This window comes from Lasioglossum baleicum, chromosome 13, assembly GCF_051020765.1.
Source record: "Lasioglossum baleicum chromosome 13, iyLasBale1, whole genome shotgun sequence".
Lineage (NCBI taxonomy): Eukaryota > Metazoa > Arthropoda > Insecta > Hymenoptera > Halictidae > Lasioglossum > Lasioglossum baleicum.
This window is the reverse complement of record NC_134941.1, coordinates 15,555,041-15,577,703: the sequence shown is the minus strand read 5'-3', so window position 1 is coordinate 15,577,703 and position 22,663 is coordinate 15,555,041. Positions and strand designations below refer to the sequence as shown.

General features: G+C 43.2%; 3 protein-coding genes across 4 annotated transcripts; 1 reads left to right on the top strand and 2 right to left on the bottom strand.

Annotated features, from left to right (window-relative positions):
- Positions 1-793: 793 nt before the first annotated feature.
- On the bottom strand, positions 794-1,242 carry LOC143215094 (oxidoreductase-like domain-containing protein 1). Its single transcript, XM_076436874.1, has one exon. It carries the CDS (start codon positions 1,240-1,242, stop codon positions 895-897), a length of 348 nt encoding a protein of 115 aa, XP_076292989.1. The 3' UTR covers positions 794-894.
- Positions 1,138-4,795, bottom strand: Borcs5 (BLOC-1 related complex subunit 5). Of its 2 annotated transcripts, XM_076436853.1 has the most exons (3): positions 3,952-4,795; positions 3,373-3,878; positions 1,138-1,276 (listed from the first exon to the last, which is right to left on the bottom strand). In XM_076436853.1, exons 1-2 carry the CDS (start codon positions 4,263-4,265, stop codon positions 3,383-3,385), a joined length of 810 nt encoding a protein of 269 aa, XP_076292968.1. In that variant the 5' UTR covers positions 4,266-4,795; the 3' UTR covers positions 1,138-1,276; positions 3,373-3,382. The 2 variants fall into 2 exon arrangements, with proteins under 2 accessions (XP_076292968.1, XP_076292967.1); XM_076436852.1 differs by lacking the exon at positions 1,138-1,276 and having other exon boundaries at positions 3,021-3,878.
- LOC143215080 (coiled-coil domain-containing protein 137) lies at positions 1,848-2,952 on the top strand. The gene is made up of 3 exons (XM_076436851.1): positions 1,848-1,988; positions 2,057-2,693; positions 2,764-2,952. Exons 1-3 carry the CDS (start codon positions 1,912-1,914, stop codon positions 2,947-2,949), a joined length of 900 nt encoding a protein of 299 aa, XP_076292966.1. The 5' UTR covers positions 1,848-1,911; the 3' UTR covers positions 2,950-2,952.
- Positions 4,796-22,663: the final 17,868 nt, after the last annotated feature.

Here is a 22,663-nt window from a genome sequence, read left to right as displayed (position 1 = left end):
GAGATCCTTCGCACTCGATTTCGAGCTCTTATCGGTGTCAAGGGCCACGAGACGCTATTGAAATTTGGAAATTTTCGATCTCCGGCTCATCGAAGCCTCGATCTGTCGATATGATCTGTGCATGAATGTTTGTTCTTTGGTGAAGTCAAAGCTTCCTTGAAATATTTTTATTGTCATTTATACATGTCATTTATAATCGTCGTTTATAATTTATAATCGTAATTTATAATAAAGTCGTATAACTGAAATCAGCGCGGCTACCGTGCCTCAGAATCTCGAATATGTCAGAAACTCCGAAAAATCGAATCTACTTTTACTGTTTGAATTAACCGGGTAAATAGCGTTAATAAGGTACGCAGTTGCTTCGGTCTTCGCTAGATGGCGTGTCCTCACCTGTGAACCGAGAATTCCCCAATCCCCAGTTTCTAGGGAGAAAATTTCAACGAAAATAAATGAGATAAACCAAAAGATAAATTATAACAATCGATCATCGATCGACCAAAAGCCAAACTCTCAAAATCAACTATAACTGCTACCGTTAAAAATACAACTGACTCGATTACGAAGAAAACGCGCTATAAGATGTATTTTAAACCGCATCGACTATAATATTTTTCTCGGTAATCTCATTAAAATAATGCACTAAAAACGTCATCGGTACTACATGTATACTAAAATCAGACTGCATGAAATCTTATATATGCGATCTACGTGAAAAACATGGCGGTGTTTCCGGTGCATTCGAATTGCACAGTGATATTGGACCTGTTTCAAGAATTGCGGACGAGGTAGCTCAAATGAAAACATTGGGTAATTTTTAATTCGGTACTGTACAAAACTCGATTACATCTATCTTATGGTACATATATACATTTTGCGCAACAAATAAGTGACTTAATCTTTCAAAAGATTTCTGCATCTGAGTTCCATCGAGAGGAAAGCTCTCATGTTTGGATCTTGTACTTTCTCCATGATCGCATTCTGTAGGTTTACATCGCTTCTTTCAAGTTTGGCGCTCAATTTTTCTGCATACTGAATCCACACGCAATTCATGCAGCCAGACATGCAACAATTCGTTGGCTCCGTCAGTTCGTCCATCGAAGAGGATTCTTCGGCTTTCTTTTTCTCCGTTGTCTTCTCGTCGGACGTCTCTCCAACATTGTCCAAACATCTTCTACACGTGGAGTAGATTTGTCGACATTTGCACGATTGATTTTTAGTAATCAACCGAACCGAGTTCATCGTTGCTTCCGTTGCACTTTGCGGATGCACCTAACTGCCAACATATAAGATACGCAGGTGATTAGAAAAATGGAGTTTATTTTCTGGTTTGTGTTCGCGCCGCGTTGAGAATATTTTAAACGAGTTCATAATGATTAACAAAACGATAGGATTCGTCCTCTAACCTCCTTGAACACTGCAATTTTGTATCTGACATTTCCAGATGTCTCCACTTGCAAGATGTTTAACTATCGCATATATATATATATCCTTACTATATTATATTTCCTCTCTGCTATTATATTCGTATTTTTCGTTCAGTTAAAATTGTTCTACGTACATCATAGTATGTTTTTGTTCGTCGACAAAACGCATGCTCTTTTTAAATTTGACTTATCCAGTTAAATTTCTACGCGCCTTTGAACGCCGAGGAAAATGCGGGAAAGTTTAAGGAATACAAATTCTTGAAATTTCAAATGAAACAAAGTGAAATCTTTAAATGTGTATATATAGGTGTTAAATGTAGATTGTAGATGGTTGCATGCGATCGATTTTGAATTGATTTGAAAGCGCGCCATTCTGAACACGATTGTTTCAACTTTCAATTTCAACTTGTAGCAGACGACATTGGGATTGGACGACATTCGTGTGGCCACGTGAGAGCCGTGCACGTTTGTTTATCAGCGGGAAATGGGTCGGAAAATTCCGGGTAAGAAGCACCGGGGTGTGAAGGATCCTCTCAAACAACACGCGAAACGACAGGCAGAGTGAGTTGCGAAATAATTCGATATTGTTTACGCGTGATTTACATAGATTTCGATTTTGCGCGTTATAGGTTAGAAACGAAGATAAACGCTCCGCCGAAGGATGTGGACGAGCAAGCGATACCGAAAAGTTTGAGCAGAGTGGTGAAATTAAAAGAGGCAGTCAAATCGGGCAAGATAACGAAAGTCAAAAAGAAAAGGAAGAAGAAGAGTGCACTGATAATCGTAGGCGATGATGCCCCGAAAAGTTTGCACCCGAAATCGAAACCAGACAAGGTTGTCCCAGTGTTTAAACAGAGGTCTGGCGAAAGCGATCACCAATTTTTACAGAGAGTCAACCGGGACACTCACAACTTCATCAACGAGACCGCGTTCGAGAAGAAGTATGGAGTCCAAGTGAACAGGAATCCGGAAACAGGGAACATCGAGGGACTTTCGAAATGCGAGATGACCGAGTTAGATAAAATTGAAATGCTAAGGGCTAAGCATAAAAATATTAAGAAGAAGAAGAAAGGTGCAGCTGAGATTAAGATGACGAAGAGCCAGAAAAAGAGGGAGAAGTTGAAATTGAAGAAGGAGAAGAAGGAAGAGGAGAAAGCGAAGGACTTCGAGGACATCAAGGACCAAGTGAAATTTGGCGAAGTTGCTCACGAACCGCCACAGATAAAGACTAGACCCAAGGCAGCTGACCCTGCCGCTAGCATTAAGGTTGGTATTTTTCAACTTTCATCTTTTCTTCTTGTACAGAAATGAAAAGATATTTGTTTTCTGGTTATAGCCTGGCAAGAAGGATCTTCTGCTAAATTCCTTGCTGAAGAATAATGAAAAAACAAACAAGGCCTCTAAGCAGACGATAGACAGGACAGGCAAACTTAGGAATCTACCGATTGGAGAAAGGCGACAGCTGGAGAAAGACCAGAACGACGTGATAGAAGCGTACAGAAGGCTGAAAGCGCAGAGATGACCAGGTATTACAGATGATTCTATTGTACCGAATTGAATATGTTTTTTTTTTTATAAATGAAATGTACGATATTTTAATCATAGGAAATTGTGTATGCATTTTTGAAATTAAACATTGTATTCTTTTTTTTTTCTTTTTTTGCTATACAATTGATAGGATTAACATGAAAATAGACATATATATATATATATATATATATATATATATCCATATATATATAGAGTAAGTTTTTATAGAAGAGCTTTCTGTGCAAGATGCGTGTAAGTAGTAGAAGTCTCAGGGTAAGGATTGTTAATACAGACTCGTACCGAATAGGAAAAAAAAACACACTAAAAGAAGAACTCTAACAGGTAGATCCAAATCATATTAGCACCAGTGCAACGTACTTCCGGATGTAATTTAGCTTTTCTACCTCTTCGATACCTTTGACAATTTATCCGGTAGTCCATACGAATGGTTCCAGTCTCTCTTCTATAGGTAGAAGGTTGTTCAATGTTTCTAGGCTCTCCAGGGTTTGATTCAGGAGAGAATGACACTTGGTTAACTGCTTGCTAAGCTCGTGTACTTTGTTCAGTTGCTCTGCAAACTTGGCAAACTTTTTTTGCCTCTCCGTCGCTAGATTGAAGATCTTGGCAACCTCTGGTTCTATGTTGATGCACAAAGTAGCTTGTTCGCTGGCGATCATTTGAGCATTGTTGTTGAGGTGATGCTGATAGCGAGCGCACAGGTTGAACAGACCGATCGGATCCAGCCTCTCCAGTACTTCCGGGTCTCTGACTCCTGGAGGCAGATTCAGGGTACCCCGCATGATGGGTAGGAACATGGGGATGCTTTGTAACCTGACCAGATCAGGATCCTTGTCGGCTGTAGGGTCTGCGGCAGCTGGTTTCACTACTACTATGTTGTGGATTTTATCGGAGGTAGATTTCCTGAAATAAATCATTTTCGTTAAAACTTTCCTCTATTCGGGAAATGATTCCAACGCTTCAGAGGGCTCATTACCTGTAACTGCTAGAACCTAAGCTATTCTTACGTCTAGATATATCCTGCGGACCCAAACTTTTGCCTCTGTACAACTGCGATTGTTTGTTAGTCATCTTTGGCGAGTCCCCGATAGGTCTATTCACCGTGTAAGATATATAGGGTAGGTCAGAATCCGAACAAATGCTTGCGCCGGGGCTAATGCATCTCGGAGGAGTGTCCTCGGGCACCCTCTCGCGACTAGGGACGCTTTTACCCCGCCTTAGGGGAGCGTTTCTGGTCCTAGCAGAGCCAGCATTTTGCGCGCCGCCTTGAGAGCTTTGTTCCGATCCCATCCCGACTAACTCTGTGCTCCAGATAAGTTGACAAAGCTCCGATAAGGTGTACGACTTCTTCAACAGTTCATGGTAATTGGAGCAGACGTCGGCGTACTATGTGTGTATATACATATACATTATAATGCCATTGAAAGTTTCATTCGGTTGTCTCTCGTTGCATAATAAGTAAAGTCGTAAGAATAGTCGTCATGTGAGATATAAGGCCATTCGATGCTGCTCCTTCGCATGTAACGTTCTAAACAAGGGCTCGCTCCAGTCATTCATGTTTGGTCATTATTGCGATTCCTAGCGATCGATTAGATGTTAGAGAGCGTTCTCCTTTCGTTCTGCATCGTGACTCACACGCGTTGTCGGAACGACGCCGTTCGAATTGCAGAAACCGTATCGGCTCGCGCGACAACGGCACTCTACGAAATTCGGTTCCCGTTCTCCTCTGTTGTCAAAAAGTCATTTCCCTTTCTGCCGTCGACTGTCGTAACTCGTAACCATTTGCTATTTAGATTTAGAGTGGATTCGCTTGTCGCGATTGTCAACACGACGGGAACACCATCTGAGAACCTGCCATCGAAACTGCAAGCCGGGATCCCTAGTTATCTATCGCTCGATAATGGAACTAACAGAGATCTGAAATAGCAACATCGCTAAAAGTTCCACTACCGACGAGAGACAAGCAGATACAAGTCGGTGGTTCCGCGCTTTCTACTTAAATAGAATCGGAGAACGGTATATGTACATATGATGTATACCATGTTGTTCGTTGGATAATATAGTCATAATCGGTGCTTTTTCATCTGAACGCGTCGATAACAGTGTCTTTTTTTCAATTACAGAGGCGCGTATACATCAGCGTTGTTTCAGTATTATTAATTCCATTAATATCAATACAACCGTGCATTTTTACCATTGTCAAAGATAATTGCTCAAGATTACTGTAATCTTCAAACGAGTCCAAAGGTGTTCAAGCTAAAACATTCAGGAAACAAACAATATTGTTTCAAGCTCTTGTTTAGTAATTCCTCTGATGCGATGTTCTTTACATCCACTTTTGGGCTTGATCCAGGCATCCCACAGTTGTCTAACTTTGCGGGACTATATCAATATTAAATCTGCGTCATTTCAAGCGATGACGCATGTCGTTAAGTCTTCATCTTTACCCATCTGGACCGGAAGGTTCTTGTGTAATCGTGCTTGCGAGTCGTCAGACGCTATTTCCTAGAATCTCCGAGGCACGGTACATTTATCAAGATCATTCATGTTCGCGAATGTTTCTTTCTACCAGAAGCTTCTATTTAATCGTCACTCAGTCCTTGAAAAACATTCATTTGCACAAAGATTTGTGACTGTCCGTCACGAAAATATTGAAAAATTTGAATATCAGAAAATTGGAGGGCCTAAAAAAATAGGACTTTTGAGGGCGATCGTGGCCTAGATCGATCTTTTATTTAACGTTTTTCACTACTGAGAAAAACCCTTCACTACTGAGAACGCGCATTGCGCACCTTTGCAGTCCTGGAAAAACGAGTCTATCCCCTTAATTAGTTATTCCTAGCGTCCATTGGAACGAGAAATCAAACGGTATTTCACGGCGCGGCGCGGCGCCGCGCCGCGCCGATGGGTTTTCAAATCGTTTTCGGACCGTCTTCCAAGTCAATTAAGGCCGATTAGCATACGCGTTAATTATCGACGGTGGATCGAAACGGTTCCGCTCTTTTTTCCGAACTTTCCACTGGCCGGGAACATATCCGATCCTCTCTGCTTTCCACTTTCGACGGGTCTCGCGTGAGCATGTTCGAAGCGGGCGTCGGAAACGATTTAGAAAGCGGACACTCGGCGAAAAGCAGACCGGTCGATTTGCATGGAGAACGAGCGAATCAACGAGTCGTCACCCGATTCGATATTATTTATCGCGCGGACAAACGTAATCGGAATAATTGCCCGTTTCTCGTCGGACTCGTGAAATTTTTAGTCTCGACACGCTCGATCGTCCTGTTGTATCCTTCCGTGTTTTTTTTTTTAACGAGCACTCGTTGCAACAACTTTCTAACGCATCGACGTATCCGCGCATTATCTTCACGGGCCGGTGGATAACGATAGAAACTGTCACAGCGTTCCTTATCAGAGCGTCACGAACTCGAAACGATCGATCATCCTGTTAGACTACGGAACTTTACGCAATTTGCAATTTTTCGAGACGGTTTTTAAGAGAGAGAGAGAGAGAGAGAGAGAGAGAGAGAGAGAGAGAGAGAGAGAGAGAGAGAGAGAGAGAGAGAGAGAAGGAGGAATCAAATAAGATATTATTTTCAGTGGTAGTAGCCTTTGTAGATCTGAAATACATCCAAATTTCACTAAATTCTGTCGAACGATATACTCTGGGATTTTTTGAAAATTTTCAGAAGCCATGAATGCATAGAGGTCCGCAATCTAATCATCGTTCTACAAATACGATATTTTATAACCGAACGGCTAGGTTTAGATTTTTAGAAATTGTTCATCAGATGTTATCTGGAAAAAAGAAATCGAAAGTTGTAACATAGGGACGCGCGCGCGCTCGCGCGAAACACGAAGCAAAGGGAGCCGCGCCAATAAGGGCAGCGAAGTATGTAAATGGAATATGCATGCGCGTGTTGGTGATGTCCCCTGCAGTCGGGTTCGCACAGATTCCAATATTCCCCTCGACTGCTCTATCTGCTCTCGGTTATGACCGGACAGAACTAGCCTGAATTCCCGAAAATTCCCTACCGCTCTTCGTTCTGTTTTTTAATCTCTGCACGGGCCGGCAGAAAGAAACACTTGGCTGGTATTTTTCTCATAGCTCCATGATACCCTTGTGAATAATTCAGCGCGGAATTTTGGACCGCTCCGTCGAAATTTCCCTAAACTACCGCCCGGAATTGTTCGTTTTCACTGAGTTGCAGTACATACAGAAAATTGCAATTCTCCGCGAACAATATACGGGCCGGCCTAATAATTTCCGAGTTACGCGTTCGCTGAAAAATTGTTGCCTCGAAATTGTTGCCTCCCTTATTGGCAATTTTGTCCTTACGAGTGCAGCGAAACATTCTTTGTCGCCGAGTTCAAAAGAACGTGAGGGAGATCTCCAATTTAAAAAATACAATAGTAGTTTCTCGATCAACTAAAATTTTTCAGAATGAACTTTTTAGCACAGCAACTTTATCGTCGTCGGACTGTGGTTCTCCGGGCATGTTGCGAAAAAATTAATTCCTGAACTTTATGCCCTCTTTACGAGAGCATTGCGAAAACAAGAAAAAAATCTTGCCGGTGCTCTCACGGTCAGTTTATTCAGTTGTTTAAACTTCGGCTTCGAGCTCGCGGCGCGTGCATTCTTCTCCGGAACGCGGGGGCGGACCCTTTCGAAAACATTGTCGTCGGAGGAAATTTCATCCAAACGTAAATCTCGTTTTTCCCTCGGGTGGCCTCTGCTCGGCTCGTTGTGCGGTTAAACACCGCGTGTGCCGCAGCGGGGACACAAATTGGACGTTTCAACAACGTCGGGAACACTGCCTGCAGTTTTTTCAGTCCCGAAACCGGTGGTTTTCAACAATTACGGCAATTGGACTAACCCGCGGTCCGCGATAACTAATTTTCCCGCGTTCAGTACGCAAAGCTGTCCCTCAAGGACCTCGGCGTACGCTTCCTCGATCTTATTTTTAAGGGTCAATCGACGAGCCAACCATCGATTGTTCAGCAGAATCTAAAAGGGCCTATCCCTAGCCGATTAAGATGCTCAAAACTGCTCTCAGAGATTTTTTTGCTCACCAAGAAAAACCACTCCCACGAAGGTAGTTACAGGATAAATTAGATTTCGCGCTTTTCCACGCATTTTCCATTCTCTGATGCGTTCTAACATTCAAGGAGCATTTTAGAGAATTTTTCCGATCTTTTGTTGCAAACTGTGCTCGTAAAACATGAAAAATCTCAAGAAATTCGGTTTTTATTGTGATTTTTTTGGAGTTTTTTCTTTTTTCATTTCAGAAAAATAATCTTATGTACAAAAATGTAATCCTCTTGTGTCTATAGAGTTTTTCTATAGAATGTTTCTCTTTTCTTGGAAAAATGTTCAAGTTAAGTTCGTGGATTTTGATGTAAGAGTTATGGGGGCACGAGCTTCTCGATAGAATAAATAGCAGGTTACATTAAAATCGGCGCGTGTCACTTGCCGATCCTAGCATAAAACGTGCGGCCAGAACTATTCTAGCGTTTGAGATATAGGATTCAATTATTCACGGGACGCTTCGGATTTTAATAGAACGGTCCCGGTCTCTCCTAGCTATTTTGCGCTCCGCTTAATGTTTAGACGATTTAGACCACGAGCGCGATTTTTCATCCGCGAAACTTGCGAGAGCGTCCCACTTAAACAAACCTTCAGCGATCTTTCTTATTTCCAGAATAAATCGAGCGGTTGCTATGGTCTTTCTCCTTTGAGGAATTTTATCGGTTCATTGTGCAATGAATATTTTAGACTAACTTGTTTCGACGAGTCACTGGGAATTCGTAGAACCGTGTTTAATTATCGGCGTCGTAAAATATGAATGCTTATCGTTTCGACATAGACTGCTTTATTCGGTTGGTTTTCTTCTATGCAATCTTACGTCTATTTTCGCGATAACCAAAAAAACGTTTACGTCATTTTACAATAAGCAAGTGGACGCATTCAGTTTCTCGAAATTCGCGTTAGAACATTCGAAGATCGTTACAAGCCATAAATGTGCGATGATCCTCGGTCCAGTGATAAACATACAATATTTATTATGTATTACGTTCTCGTTCGGAAATATTAATACTCGTCGCGAACGGAAGATAAACCTGAAAATACCGTACGAATTTATCGGACGCCACGAACGAACATTATCTGGAGAATGTTCGAGCTCAATAGACCGTATATTAATACGATGTAATAGAAGCGGCGCGGCATAATTTACGTGAAATATTATGCACAGAAACGAGATCGTACACGGAGGTTTCATTCATCGGTGCTCTGCAGCGCTCGGAAATTCGGATGCCTCGTAAAATGCATTTCCGGGCGTCCATTGCTTACACTGTCCGACACCAATTTTCGCTCCTTGCAGATTTCTCTGCGAAAATCATTCTCCGTCACCTTTAAATTTCGAGAAATTTCATTTCGGTCTTTCCTCTACCTATCTCGGAAATGAACGGTCTGATGAAAAATTTACCAAACGCGTATATGTTCAGGAGAGTCTAAAGAATAATCCTATTTACGTAAAAGAAAAACTCTTGAAATTGTGCAGCGTTATCGAATAAATTCTTCCGAATAATGGATCGCTGTCGGGTTTGTAAGGAACGAACGGCCATTGCTCTATCGAGAATCTCGATCACGTTAACAGATATCGGCGGTCATAATCCGCTAACGACTGTTTACACAATATCGGCGCGGCGAGGAGCGAAGCGGAGCCGAGCGGCGGGATTTGCATACATCGCCGATTAACCAATCCCGTTGCGTACAAATTATTTTAATACACAGCTTATCGCGAGCCCCGGTGGACGCGTTTCACGTGTCAACGAGCCGTTTGCATGAAACGGGCCGACACGACACGGCGCGACGCGACGCGACGCGGCAATCGAGGGAAATACAGCCGGTTTTCGGGACCGTTTTCTCGCGAGATCGTTTCTCTTCTTTCTCTATGGTCGCGTCGTCGTTCCCTGTTATTTATTAATAGGGTAATCGCGTATTTCGAGAGAGCGGAACACGTCCAGACACAGAAGAGTCCGCAGACACCGCAGAAATTTCGTTTCTTGTTTCCACAACAGTCACCAGACACGACTGAATAAACAATCTCTCGCTTCAAGGCGAATTTTTCTTTTCCGAAGTTGACGCTCTGCGGTTTCAATTGTGCAGCGATGCGAACGCGTCGCAATATCACTCTTTCCACTCCTAAATGTTCTTCTATCTTTTCCTTTTCTCTTCCCCGGGATTATATTGGAACGGCGGAAGTTTGCTTCGCTGCACTTTTCTACGCGTTATCTTTTTTTTTTCAGGCAATTCTTTTGTCTTTTTGGGGATGGAGTGATCGATTCTAACTTTTACTATTATAGTTGGGAAGCTAGTTGTATGGATCGTTATTGATTTTTAAAAGAGATAGAATTCTATGTATATTCGATACACAGAGGATACGTTTAAACCCCCGCGGTACATAATACATAGTACACTACGTCCGTAGCCACTAATTTGTCTCCGGGCAGTTTCGAGCATCGCATCGAATAATCCTAGAGGACGCAATCTTTTTTCGCGCGCGCCCAGCTGTGTCTGCTCGAGTCTCCGCTGAACAAGAGCCACGAGAACACTCCGGGTATCGTGTCCTTTATTCCAAAAAGATTGCGGTAGACAGTGTCGTGTCGCCCAGAGCAGTGGTCGCTCGTTTTTCCATCAGATCCGTGGATCCAGCTTGGTCTCGGTCTCGACCTCGAGCGACGTGATTTCGAGGCGCGGAGAAACGTTTCGGGTCAAGGCTTGGCTCGGTTCGGGCCCCTGTTCAGTTGACAGAGCGTATCTAGATGGATCGGAGGGAGCAGCGCGGAATAAGGCCTCTTTTCAAAGTAGGCTTGGTCGTCGACGTTGCTCCCTTGGTAGCCGGCAATCTCGAGATAAAAATCGTGAACGCATTGAGAGAGTAACGCGTTCTATGCGAAACCGAGAGGAGGATGGTGCGAAAGCGTGCATAGGGGGGAGTTTGGGATCGAAGAAGGGAACGGGGAACAGAAGTGGGGAGGGAAGGGGGAGCGTAAAAGCGGCATTAAATTTAAATTGCTCGTATCCCAGCGCGCCTAGCGCGAAACTTTAAGAGGCGGCGTCATCAAAAAATGGAGAGACGACGACGTCTCGTCGTAAAAAAGACGTCCGCGATGCGTATCCCCCCTCGACAGCAAGAGATTACACCGCGAAATGTGATTGTGCAAGACTATCAGCTCCCAACGAGATCTGAATTACGATTTTATTCCGTCGATATACTCCTTCTCACCCGAGCCCCGCCTTTTTCCCCTCGATTTTCTTCGGTGTTCTTCGGTGTTCTACACAGCCCCGGATTAGATGGGTAGGCCAGTTTAGCTCTTCGACACTTGATTAGGGTCCTGATCTTCTCTCTCTCTGCCCTCGGCGCATCATCCTTGATCCTGAAATTAGCCTCTCCAATCCTCCATACAACATAATACTCATCTCTCGCTTCTTCAACAGAGTTTAGCGCAAGATTTAATATTGTAGCATCGACTAAACAGGAACAAAGTAGACATTTTTACAGAATTTATTTTCTAATTACAAATATTGTCTTTCGTATAAAAATTCACTGTCCACATGCTGTTAGATGTTTCACAAAAGTGTCCACGTCCCTCGCGAACAGCATTCAGCAATTTCTAAATCAATGTTTGATCATGTCACTCGAAATAGAGCCGCACTTGACGCGTGACTGCCAAATATTTATACCGTGTAAACACGTAGCTTCGCGCGTTGAAGAAAGCTGGCAATTACATTGTGGTCTTCTCTTTGTGCTTGCGTATACGGAAAACAGTCCTCGAGTGTCCCTTTCGAGTGGAATAACTCAATGATCTCTTGTCATTTACATTCATAGATCGTTCAAACATTTGTATATTATACTAATTATACTAGTTGCTCGCTGTTACGACCTCCGGGCGGGGTGCGCCCGACCACTGGCAGTATACCTGAAAAGGTATAGCAGCAACCACCGTGCTTCCACATCTTCAATCCCAACAGATGGGCAACACGTGCGAGTGTGTGACAGACCCACCGAATCAGATCGATGGGATCATACATACATACACACATACTTTTCTATTTTACTATATATATATAGATATATGTATGCATATGTATAGATAGATGTGTGTGTACACGATCGTTTCCTAAAATATTTACTCTTCCATCGAAAAAGATAGTTAGATTTTTATACAGGACATTAAAAATATTCTCAGTTTTGAAACTAGCGCCTCTCAAACAGACGCGTTTTTCGACTTACATTAGGTATGTTTTAATATATACGACGTTTTACGGAGTCTCTATGCTGTGGCGAACTCGTAAACGAGTTCGAAGTTAATTGGAAATTTAATCCAACGCGCGAAGCACTGACGCGCGGTTAAGGGCGAAGAAATAATGCCACGGCAGATTAGATCGCAATAAAAGTCGCGTAACTTCTGCGAACGCGGCAGGGCGCGAGAAAGTTAAAGGAGAGAGGAGTTTTGGAAAAGGTCCGAGCGATTTGCGGCGAGATGCGAATCTTGATCGCTGCTTGGTATGCAGACTAGTTCGGGCAAACATCGAAATTTCGTCGAACCGGCCGAGAATTTGGTTGCTTAGGGCTGTTTGCCTGGCGGAGAGGCAGAGAAATCTGCGCGATTCGTGCCTCTTCCCTCGCGTTCTGCATCCTCGCTACCCTATTATCAGCTTTGTGACCGTGTGAACGCCTCCTCGCAATTTTAAAGACTCCCGTAACCCGTTTACACGGCTCCTGCCCTCCACGGGCCTGAATTATTTTATCCTTTGATTTCGGATCCGCAAAAACCGGCGGCCAAACAACTCTGTTTTAACGTGGGAGTATTCTCGGGGCTGTAACAATACTAGAAATGTTTTTACAAACACTGGTAAATAATTCAATTAATGCTGTATTCAATTTTTACGACGACGCAGCATCCAGTATTATGGGAAATTGATAGAACAGAAAATAGAGATTTTTCCCGTGATAATGCGCAAGATTCTGCCAATAAATTTTGCGTATGGTCCCGTACGATTTTCTATGGGGACTGAATAAATATCCGCGTGTCCCGGACAAGTTACAAATCGATCCAGGTAAGTCAATGTATACCTGGACACGTTCATAGAGGAGAAATTCACGGGCGAAGAAAAATACCTCGTTGGTTTCTTCCGCGACCGGAATGACTCCTTACTTTCTTCCGATTTCGCAACGACCACCATCACCGAATCATTTTTCAAAGCAGGAATGCTGAGGTCTCTCGAAATTCTACGATCAAACGAGCAGATCGAATATCGACCGTGAGGCACGATGATGGATCGCGTTCGAACTCGATTAATTCGAATCGTTGTAAACAGCTTCGCGTTGCATTCCTCGCCATCGAAAAATAATACCTCGATTTGTCTCGTCTCGGAAGAATCGGGGTTGCGTTCGTTCGAAAAATTTTCTGAATGGAACAACATCGCTTAACCCAACAAAAAGATTGAAGGTATTAATCCTTATCTGTACCCCTTGGATTAAGTTTGTGCATTTTTTCTCGTACACTCCAGACTATAAATGTTATAAAGCTAAGCTTCGGAAAAATGATTTTTTCCACACATAGAAAGGTTACTACATCCTACGTAGACATTGACTATAATAAGACCTGCTTTAAATCGAGAATGAACCGACGCGACGCGACGCGACGCGACGCGACAGTGTGAGCGTTGGCCGATTGAAGAGACGCGAGCACGAGCGAGCAGTAGGACAACAATAATAAAATGATGATTAACCAGCAGGGCAGTTAGCGTCGAAGGGGTCCAAGGCGGAGGCAGAGCGAGGGAAGAGCGCCGCGCATAAATCCAGCCGCGGCGGTGCATTAATCAATTTAAGCTCGCAATTTCTATCGGCGACGAGGTTAAAGTGGCCGGGGTGGATGGGGCTGATTTCGCCGGCGTAATTAATAGTAACAAGTGTTGCGAGTGCTGGTTCGAGGCAGCTCGACTAGTAGTCAGCTAGTACTTACTCGGGCCTGTAGCGGGCGAGCGAAGGATCCAGAGAGCGCGCGCGATAACTGAAACGCGATGATGACTCTGACCGATGCGATGGAAAGCTAGAGCTCCCCGGGGGCACGACTGGCAGTAAATGCAAACGACTTGACCCGTCCCGAAGATCGAACGAAGACAAGACACGTACGGGGCCATCCTCCCTCTCATCTTTTCCCCTTACCCCTTACCCCATCGTCTACGAGAGAGAACAGATACCCCGAGAGTGTCTACTCGTGACGGTGCACGAGTGCATAAGCTGCACAAAGGGGAAGACCGTTGCGATGCACCGCGCGCCCGCATGCGAATTCAATTACACTCTTCGCCCATTACCGCGCGGCGCGATATGTATATCATCGGGTCTCTTCTCTGGACTCTATCCCCGAAATTTTGATACGTCTCGTCGCGTCGCTCGGAATTAATCGAGAGGTTCGGCGTTCTACATAGTATGTATCTATTGTATGTACGATTTTTTATTTATCGTGGGTAGGCCACGCGGTTAGCCTGGTAATAACCAGCGTTACAATTTTATATTTTTTAATAGCGAGTTTGTTGTACGAGGGTCTTAATGTCCTTATGATTTGAGTGGCTCGAAAATGTAGAAATGTAAAGTTGCACTGTCCGGTAAGTCCGGTGTTATTTGCACTGTTAAAATTGAAAAATTCGACTGACAAACTCGTTATCAAAATATACGGAAGTCGTTGGACCGAGCCAATCGTTGACATGCATTTTCCTTGTTGTTTGGTACAAGAGGGGATGCTCGTCGGCGGTAAAAGGAGGGGTGAGGTTGCCGCGCGCGCCGTCGCGTCGTGGGTTCAGTGAGCAGCGAGCTCTCGTCGCGGGAACATCGTCTCGTTACGCGTCTCTCGGAAACCGGGGAGCCACGTGCTTCATCGTTCCGTTCCGTCGCGTCGCGTCGCGTCGGATATTGTTCTCTGTACATATAACGGTGCGGTCCGTGCCCGTACCTTCCGTGGAAAACCACAGGGAAAAAACGATTCCCATCGTTTGTGTACGAAAGCGAGAGTTGCAACCGGTGCATCGGTGTCGCAGCGGTGACGGGATATGTATCGCGTGTTCGCGTGACCGACGAAAAACCGGGTCGAAGGTTATTGCAATTCAAATCGAGCCGAATTATATCGAGCCACTTTGCTCCTCGTGCCGCCTGCTCTTTTTTACCTTCTTCTCTCGTATTCGCTTGCAGTTCCTAATTCAATTTTACCACGGGAATTTAGCATCGGTCCGAGTCTTTGAGGCTCGTTTATAGTGGTACCTGTTGTGTAGGATCGGTGATTGTTGTGCTTCCATGTCCCTGCGGCTGTGAAACGTAAGTAATTTTTATTTGAAAAATATTAACCTTTAGAAAAACGAATTCTGGAGTAGAAAATAGAAATACATACTTGGTTATTTGATAGTTGACTGTAAATTGAACACAAGCACGGGAATAGATGTTTCAGATTTAAAAGACAAATACATATCTCGGCATTTAAAGCGCGAGAATAGTCCGCGTTCTCTTGCCTTGCAACCAGACAAGTTTGTTTGTTCAAGGCGGAGTGTCCGTGGGACGAAGGCGGAGAGACGAATCTGGGTACATGCTGGGTAAACAACGTTTTAAAAATAATTGTACAAATTCCTAGAACTAGCTCGGAAAACCCACCCGTTAACACATCTTCATAAATAATTTACTCTCTATTATCGTACCCGTTCTTTTCAATGTTATCCAAACAGTTTTTCTGATCTATGCGAATCACGTGTTTCATTTCGAAGTCTGAAGACGTGTGTGGTGCCATTGTAAATTGAAATTTATTGCCACTATCAATCGTGCCGCTAAGAATCGAGTTAACCAACAATGACATTAAACGTCGATTAGAGGGGAGCCAGCTCGTCGGAATCAGCTTATCGCTTATCAGCGTCGCGCACGTTTCAAATTCTTCCTGTTTGCGGGTCCTCGAGTTGCTGGTGGGTATACTGTACATGTACTACACGTTCAGAAAATCGAGCGATATTTCTCGGCACGTCGTGTTTGTACAATTAGAAGCTCGTTCCGCGGAGTTAACACCGAAAGTGTCGAGGGAACCGTCGCGCCGCCACGCCGGGCCCCGGAGCGGTTTGTTGCGTAATGACGGCAATTGCACGGTGCTAGTATGTCGTGATAAGGCATGTGCTCCTCTCGGACGTTCTTCAGGTACCAGGGAGCACAACTCCCACGTCGTTGTCGTTTCATTGTAATTTCGCGGAAGATACCGCGACCAGATATACCCACGTACACCGTGTTAACGAGCCCGGGATCCTTGTCGTCCCCGTTGACGAACATCGCCGAACCTTACACCGTCGTTCCGTCAATAACTCCAGCCACCTCGTAAATTATCCACTTGTCGGATACATTGAGAACAGCTGCAAAATTGATTTACGCCAGTTTTTTAAGTACGTGCTTCGAATGCTTCTCCGCAGGCTATTGCGCGCAGCCTCTGCTGCCGAAGGATTTGTAGCTCTCGACGGTGTTGTCCTTTTGTAGATTTTCTCCGACGACGGTTAGAGCCGAACGAGTCGAGGTCCTAGACGCGTCTCGGACACATTTTATCCCTGAATTTTCCACCAACTATCCGGAGAATTTGCCTGGTTTTAATTGAATTCATTTTGGTTAGAAGTTGAAGGGATTTCTCGTTTTTCAGATAGTACGATATCGATGTTTTTGGTCTTGTTATAAAAAGTCTATACAATAATACGTGGAAAATGAATTTTCGAATATTTACTCGTCCATCCGCAAAAAAATCGAAAGCGTCCTGAAAATAGCGTCTAAACGGGACGGAAATTCCCTGTAATTTTAAATGTGTTTTAAATTTACCTTTGCAAACTGGATTCATGATACATTTACTTATATGTAGTCGGGAAGAGACTTGTAAATTTATAACATTAATTTTAGTATATCTAGACTCCGCTCAAAGCGTTCTCAAAACAGCGTTCACAGTTTTAAATTCACCATTTAAATTTGATTCTTCAGTCTAGATTAAATCGCAGGTTCAATCTAAAATAACCCCCTGTTCGATATTAATTAACCTGAAAACTTGTCTTACATTTACGTCAGTTCCTAACGGAATCAGAATTCTGTGTATAATATTTCTATCACACTCGATTTTTATATTATATAAAATGTATGAAAAACAGAATCGCATTCGAGTGGAAACGAGCGTAAACTCGATCGAAAGTCTCGGTAGGTTTCGTTCGGATGTCGTTTCAAGTTCGAACGGAACAATGGCCAGAAAGTTACGAGTCACCTGTGAACAACGTTGCAGTGTGCAGAGCGTAGTCACGCGTTCCCCTGTTGCATAATGTCTTGATTAACGACGGACAGCCGCGCCATTGAAAGATTTCGTGAAAGTCGCGGTGCATCCTCGCTGCACCCTGCACCAACAAACGCTAGGTATACCATGGCTTGTGTTGGCTCAAAGGAAAATGAAAGGTTTTAAAGGTCGTATTAGCGACGAGTTAACCGGCTGTTTAACCGGCAGTCAGCGAACCTTGCATTACGTTGCGTGCGTTACGAGAAATGCACATGATAGTCGTGCAAATATTTTACTTATCGGCTTCCTCCATCATACGTTTGCTTGTGTACTCATCAATAAAAAAAAAAATGAAAACTCTAGCAAAACTAACAACAGGTTCTGCCTGTAAATTTCCAAAAAGTCTAAGCCGGTTTGTAGGTATAATTTGTTACACGGGGAACACGGAGTGCATTCATTGTTATTTGTTCTTTTGCAGAGAAACGAGGTGAGAAAACCTGCAGCAAGGATCGCATTCCAGTTGGCCTGGATCTCTATCTCTGGATCAGCGGTTGCAGAAGAGGATCGACAGGTGCGACGCTTCTTTTTTTTTTTGTTTGATTTCATTGACCTTTTTTTCCGCGAAATGCCGCATTTCCGCGTGACGAAAGTGAAAGTCATCAACGCAGTGGACAACAGCGAATTTTGCCGGTCGACTCGCCCGTGTGTCCGCATAAAATGCATCGTTCGTTGATGGCGCATCGATTCGATTCGCTTCTTGCACTCTGACACGGGAGTTTTTTTTTCTTCTGTCTGTGTTTTTGTCATGCGCATAATCGTTGGAAAATAATAGGTCAGTGAGAATACGTTTGAGAACCGTTGCAGTTTGCTGGTAGATTTTCAAATTTTTCTTGCTGCGATTTTATGATAGCGCTCGGTTTTGATCGAAATTTGTGATTACGATTGTTGCCTCTCGGTGATTAATACTGGTTTTATCGTGTGACTTGATATCGATACCGTTTTCAACCGGTTCGTGTAATCCTGAGTGCGCTATTTGAAATACAACGTGACAACTGATTGTGAGACGGACGCACGATTGTGTGACACGTTAATGTTACGATATTGCTCTGCAGTTTATGATCCTCCTAGCGACGATTGCTCGGTTGAAACCGATCCAATTGCCGGAAAAGCGCAAGTTTTCTGTAAATTGTACTCGATATTTCCATGCAGTCTCAATCGTGCTCGTTCCATTAACTGTTTCAACTGCGTCCATTTCGTTCACATTTTCAAATACATGTAGCTACAAAACATGAATTCGTTCGCAGAATTATATTTACAATTTGTTTCACAGTCTGTTCAAAAACCTAAAATCCGTTTTCTCAGTAACGTCAAAGCGTTCGTATAAGCCGATATAAACCTCGCCGGATCGAAGCAGTCATTGAACCCGTCGAATTGTATCGTGGTCCATCGCATCGTGTTTTCCTTATTCCAATTCCGTTCCCCTAGTCCTTTGTCTCCTCCGCAGCACCGTTTATTAGGCCATTAACCTAACGAACGTTGCTGCGATCCTACCTGTTTAATTTTAAAGTCCTCACTCCTTAATCCTTCCAAAACCGATGGCCCACGCGGGTATAAAAGAGATGTATGTGCGCTCATCGGCGAATTCTCGCAATTTCTCTTCTGTCATACTGACACGCGCTACTATTTACAAGTTGTTACGCCCGGTTGAACTCGCGATACTTGCGCTTCTCACCGACCGTAGTCATTCATATCTCATTATACTATTTCATCTCATTTCTCATTTGTAACTTTTCTGGTTTTCCTTTAAATATATTTTGTTATTTCAATCTGTCTCAACATTCTCTCGCACTACCTTCCGTTTCATCCTTTTCATAGCTAGAGTTTACAACACAGTCTAATCTTGAGCGAAGAAATCAGTTAGTACCTCTTGACACGCTGTTACAGTTTCGATGAAATTGATTGCCATACTATCTGAAATCTGCGAAATTTATTTGGTGATTTTGTTTTTATTTGGAGGGATCGTAAAATAATAAATTCACAAGAGTAGCAGAGCCGCAATAAAAATAAAGCCTCTAATAAATCGGAAAACGGGGTTACTGGGTCGTGGTTCTTTTTTCCCCGCCGAATATCGAGCATCGATAATCGACGATAGCTTAACTTGGTTTCATTAGGCTCCTTTGTCGCCTTATTGGCGCATCAACGAACAGTCGCGTCGCGTCGGCGATAATTATTCGCCGTTAACGAGTTTGAAGCGCGCGAGACAAGGTCCTTCGTTTATCCGTCCAATTTGTGTCGCGTTTTCTTCTCGTTTTTTCCCATTTTCGTATCCGGCACGGCGCGCGTCCGTTTCGCGCGATGGCTCGTCTCTCGTCTCTCGTCTCTCACGTTTCTCGTTCACGTGTCGCGATTCCGCCAGCGAAATTACGGTGGCCGCTCGATAGATCCTTAAACAGATACATTTCAAATAACTGTTATCGCACGACGACCGACTCAGTCATCAGCTTTCCGCTGGCAACCATTAATTTTCCGCTGCTATCGCTACACTTCAGAAATTATGCACTGCGATCCCCTGCTGTGAAAATATTTTCTGCATCGTTTGTACCCGACTCTTTATTCAATCATTATCGTCCAAGTGAATGCGTCAGACGCAAAAAAACCATTGCAGTTTTCTTGTTTCAGTACTACCTATGTATATCATGCACTCGAGTATCTACTCTTGCGAAAAATGACTGGACCTCGTACGCTCTTCAGAGATTGTTGCGCTAAAGATCTTTTATCTCTCTACCACATTCTTACATTGAAAACAAGTACATAAAATTGCAACACAATTTCAAATAAATGATTTTGCAGTACCTAAAATATGAAATGTATAAAATTTCACCGGAAGAGCATACACGCGTTGATTAAATAAATTGATGCATTCATTGCAAACTTCAATAAAAATACCAGATGCGTTGAAATGTTGTAGACACGATGCATTCGTGTTTAAACTTCAAATACGAGTTCACAAGTATTCTTTCATTATTATCGGAAACAGAAAAGCGCATTTCAATAATTCAACGCATGTCGCTTGCGCATAATGAGAACAGTTCGACTGTTCTTTTTCAGCTCGTTCGATCATTGACGAACAGCTGAAGTTAATGATGACTACACCAGATGTGTCGTAGTCATTGCGACAACACCTTTTCAATTGAATTGAAAAGAAACTAAATGAAAAATGCATAAAACCCGGAACTATTTATCGAATCGTTGAAGACACTCGTCTTCGTCAAAGCGTTTCCGGGATGCAAAAAAGACTCTCAAAAAACACTCCGCGCGTTTATGTTTCGACATAAGCGCACGCAATCTGCTGCCTCGTAACGAGCAGTTTTGGAACGGTTTTATTTTAATACCGCGAAAGTTTGGTACGCATGCATTCGTAATTTCGCGTAGTATATTTGGCCAGCCACGAGCAGACCCTCATTCAGAAGCTTGCGAGTCGAATATTCAAATTCGGCTCTCTCTTTCTCTCCAGAGAGAACGAGAACCGCGATACGAACAAATATTATTCCATCATCGACTTATATCTTCGCGCGGAACATCCCATTGTACTTCTTCCCAAATCCCGCAATTGAAATCACAATCCTATCAAATTCGTACGTCCCTGATTATTATTAGATCCCTCAACTTTATGCATTCGTGTCGCGTAAAAGTCGCGAAGAGCCTCGAAGCTTTGCAGAATATGACTCGGTGTGCCATTCAGTGCTAAATTTTCACAGCACTTATAAAACCGCAAGCGGAATTTTATCTCATTTTTATTATGCTTGAAATATTTTTTAACATTCCATTTCAGGAAAAATTAATTTATATTCCGCCGTAAATGATTTCCGTCGCGAGCTCTAAAAAATTATCGAATGGGCTGAAAATAATGAGAACAGTTCAAAAGAATAAATGTGATCTCGATGAATAATAAATGTTAATAAAACGCGGATATATCTGTGCGTTTTTTATGCAAATCTGTAAAACGAAAACGAGAATTCTTTCGCATATACTGCCATGCGTTTTCCAAATTAATGAACGTTTCACTTGGCACACAATTTTCCCAGAAGCGCGCGATGCAATTATAATAATCGGACAAGCTCTAAAAAACGATTTAACAGTATAATTACATTGATCGTCTGTTAGTTGCGAGTTTTTCTAATCGTTTAGCGAGATTGTTAATCGATGACGCGTCATCCGCACCGGTGCAACAATAGTCGATGCACCGACGCGACGCGACGCGACGCGACGGCAAGGATATTTGATTAGGATCGCAGTCTGTTGGTCGATTATGCTCGAAAGACGCGATTGCCACTTTGTCTCGGTTCGCTCTCGCGTTTCGTTTAATCTTGCATCGAGCGCGCGGATCGTTTTTATTATCGACAATATCGGGAAATTTCTTCGGCCGGCCGATAATCGAAGCTCTCCGACGGAGTAAAATTTTTATCACCGGCTTTTCCGAGAATCTGTTAACGCGGGAAATCGCGTTCTGCAGATCGCGCGAAAATTTTTCCGCCTCTCTTATAAGTCAGCTTCTCGTCGCAGTGGCGCGCGCTCTCGTGACTCGTGACACACGTGGAGAACACGCTTCTTTTATCGCTCGTATCTGCCCGGCTACTACATACTATCGTCCCGACCTTTCTGCAAAAATCCTGAACGACTTTCGATACCTCCACAACTTCGGAAATAATACTGCGAATCTTTATGCATTTATACGCGAATTCGCAAAGTGCAACCCGCTAAAGATAGTGGCAGTTTTATTCTATTATATTTTTATGGCCAGCTCTCTACGTTCTGATTTCTCGGTACATAATAGCTTGTGCTGTTTCTTTTTCATTATTCATAACAGTGATACGCTCCTGGAATCTTTTTCAAGTTATCTCTCGACTCTCTAGTTGCGTCATCGTTGATACTCATTGCAATTCAGGATTTATGCGCGTTAAACGCTATTGCTGACGAACGAAGAAAAATTTGAATATCGTTGGTTGTGTGGATCTGCACCTTGTCTAGGTGTTCAGGCTCGAAGAAATTGGATAAAGTATTTCATCGAATTAAAAAACTGTTTCTCTTTGCTAGTCCCAAAGACAAGTTCCGAACCTAACGCGAACGGATAAGATTCAAGGCCAGATAGATTAGATCGAATAGATCGAATAAAAGTTTTATAGCGGTTCAGGTCGGATTTAGATGGAATGTTGAATCGTTCGAATGTGTCGCGTGTTCCGGGGTTAAACAAATAGTGTAAAAGCGGTCGGTAAATAAAGTTCGATGGGCAAGCGCGGTGGTCGTAAAATATCTCCGGAGGCTATATGGGGTTAGAATTCGCATGGAATAATCAAATT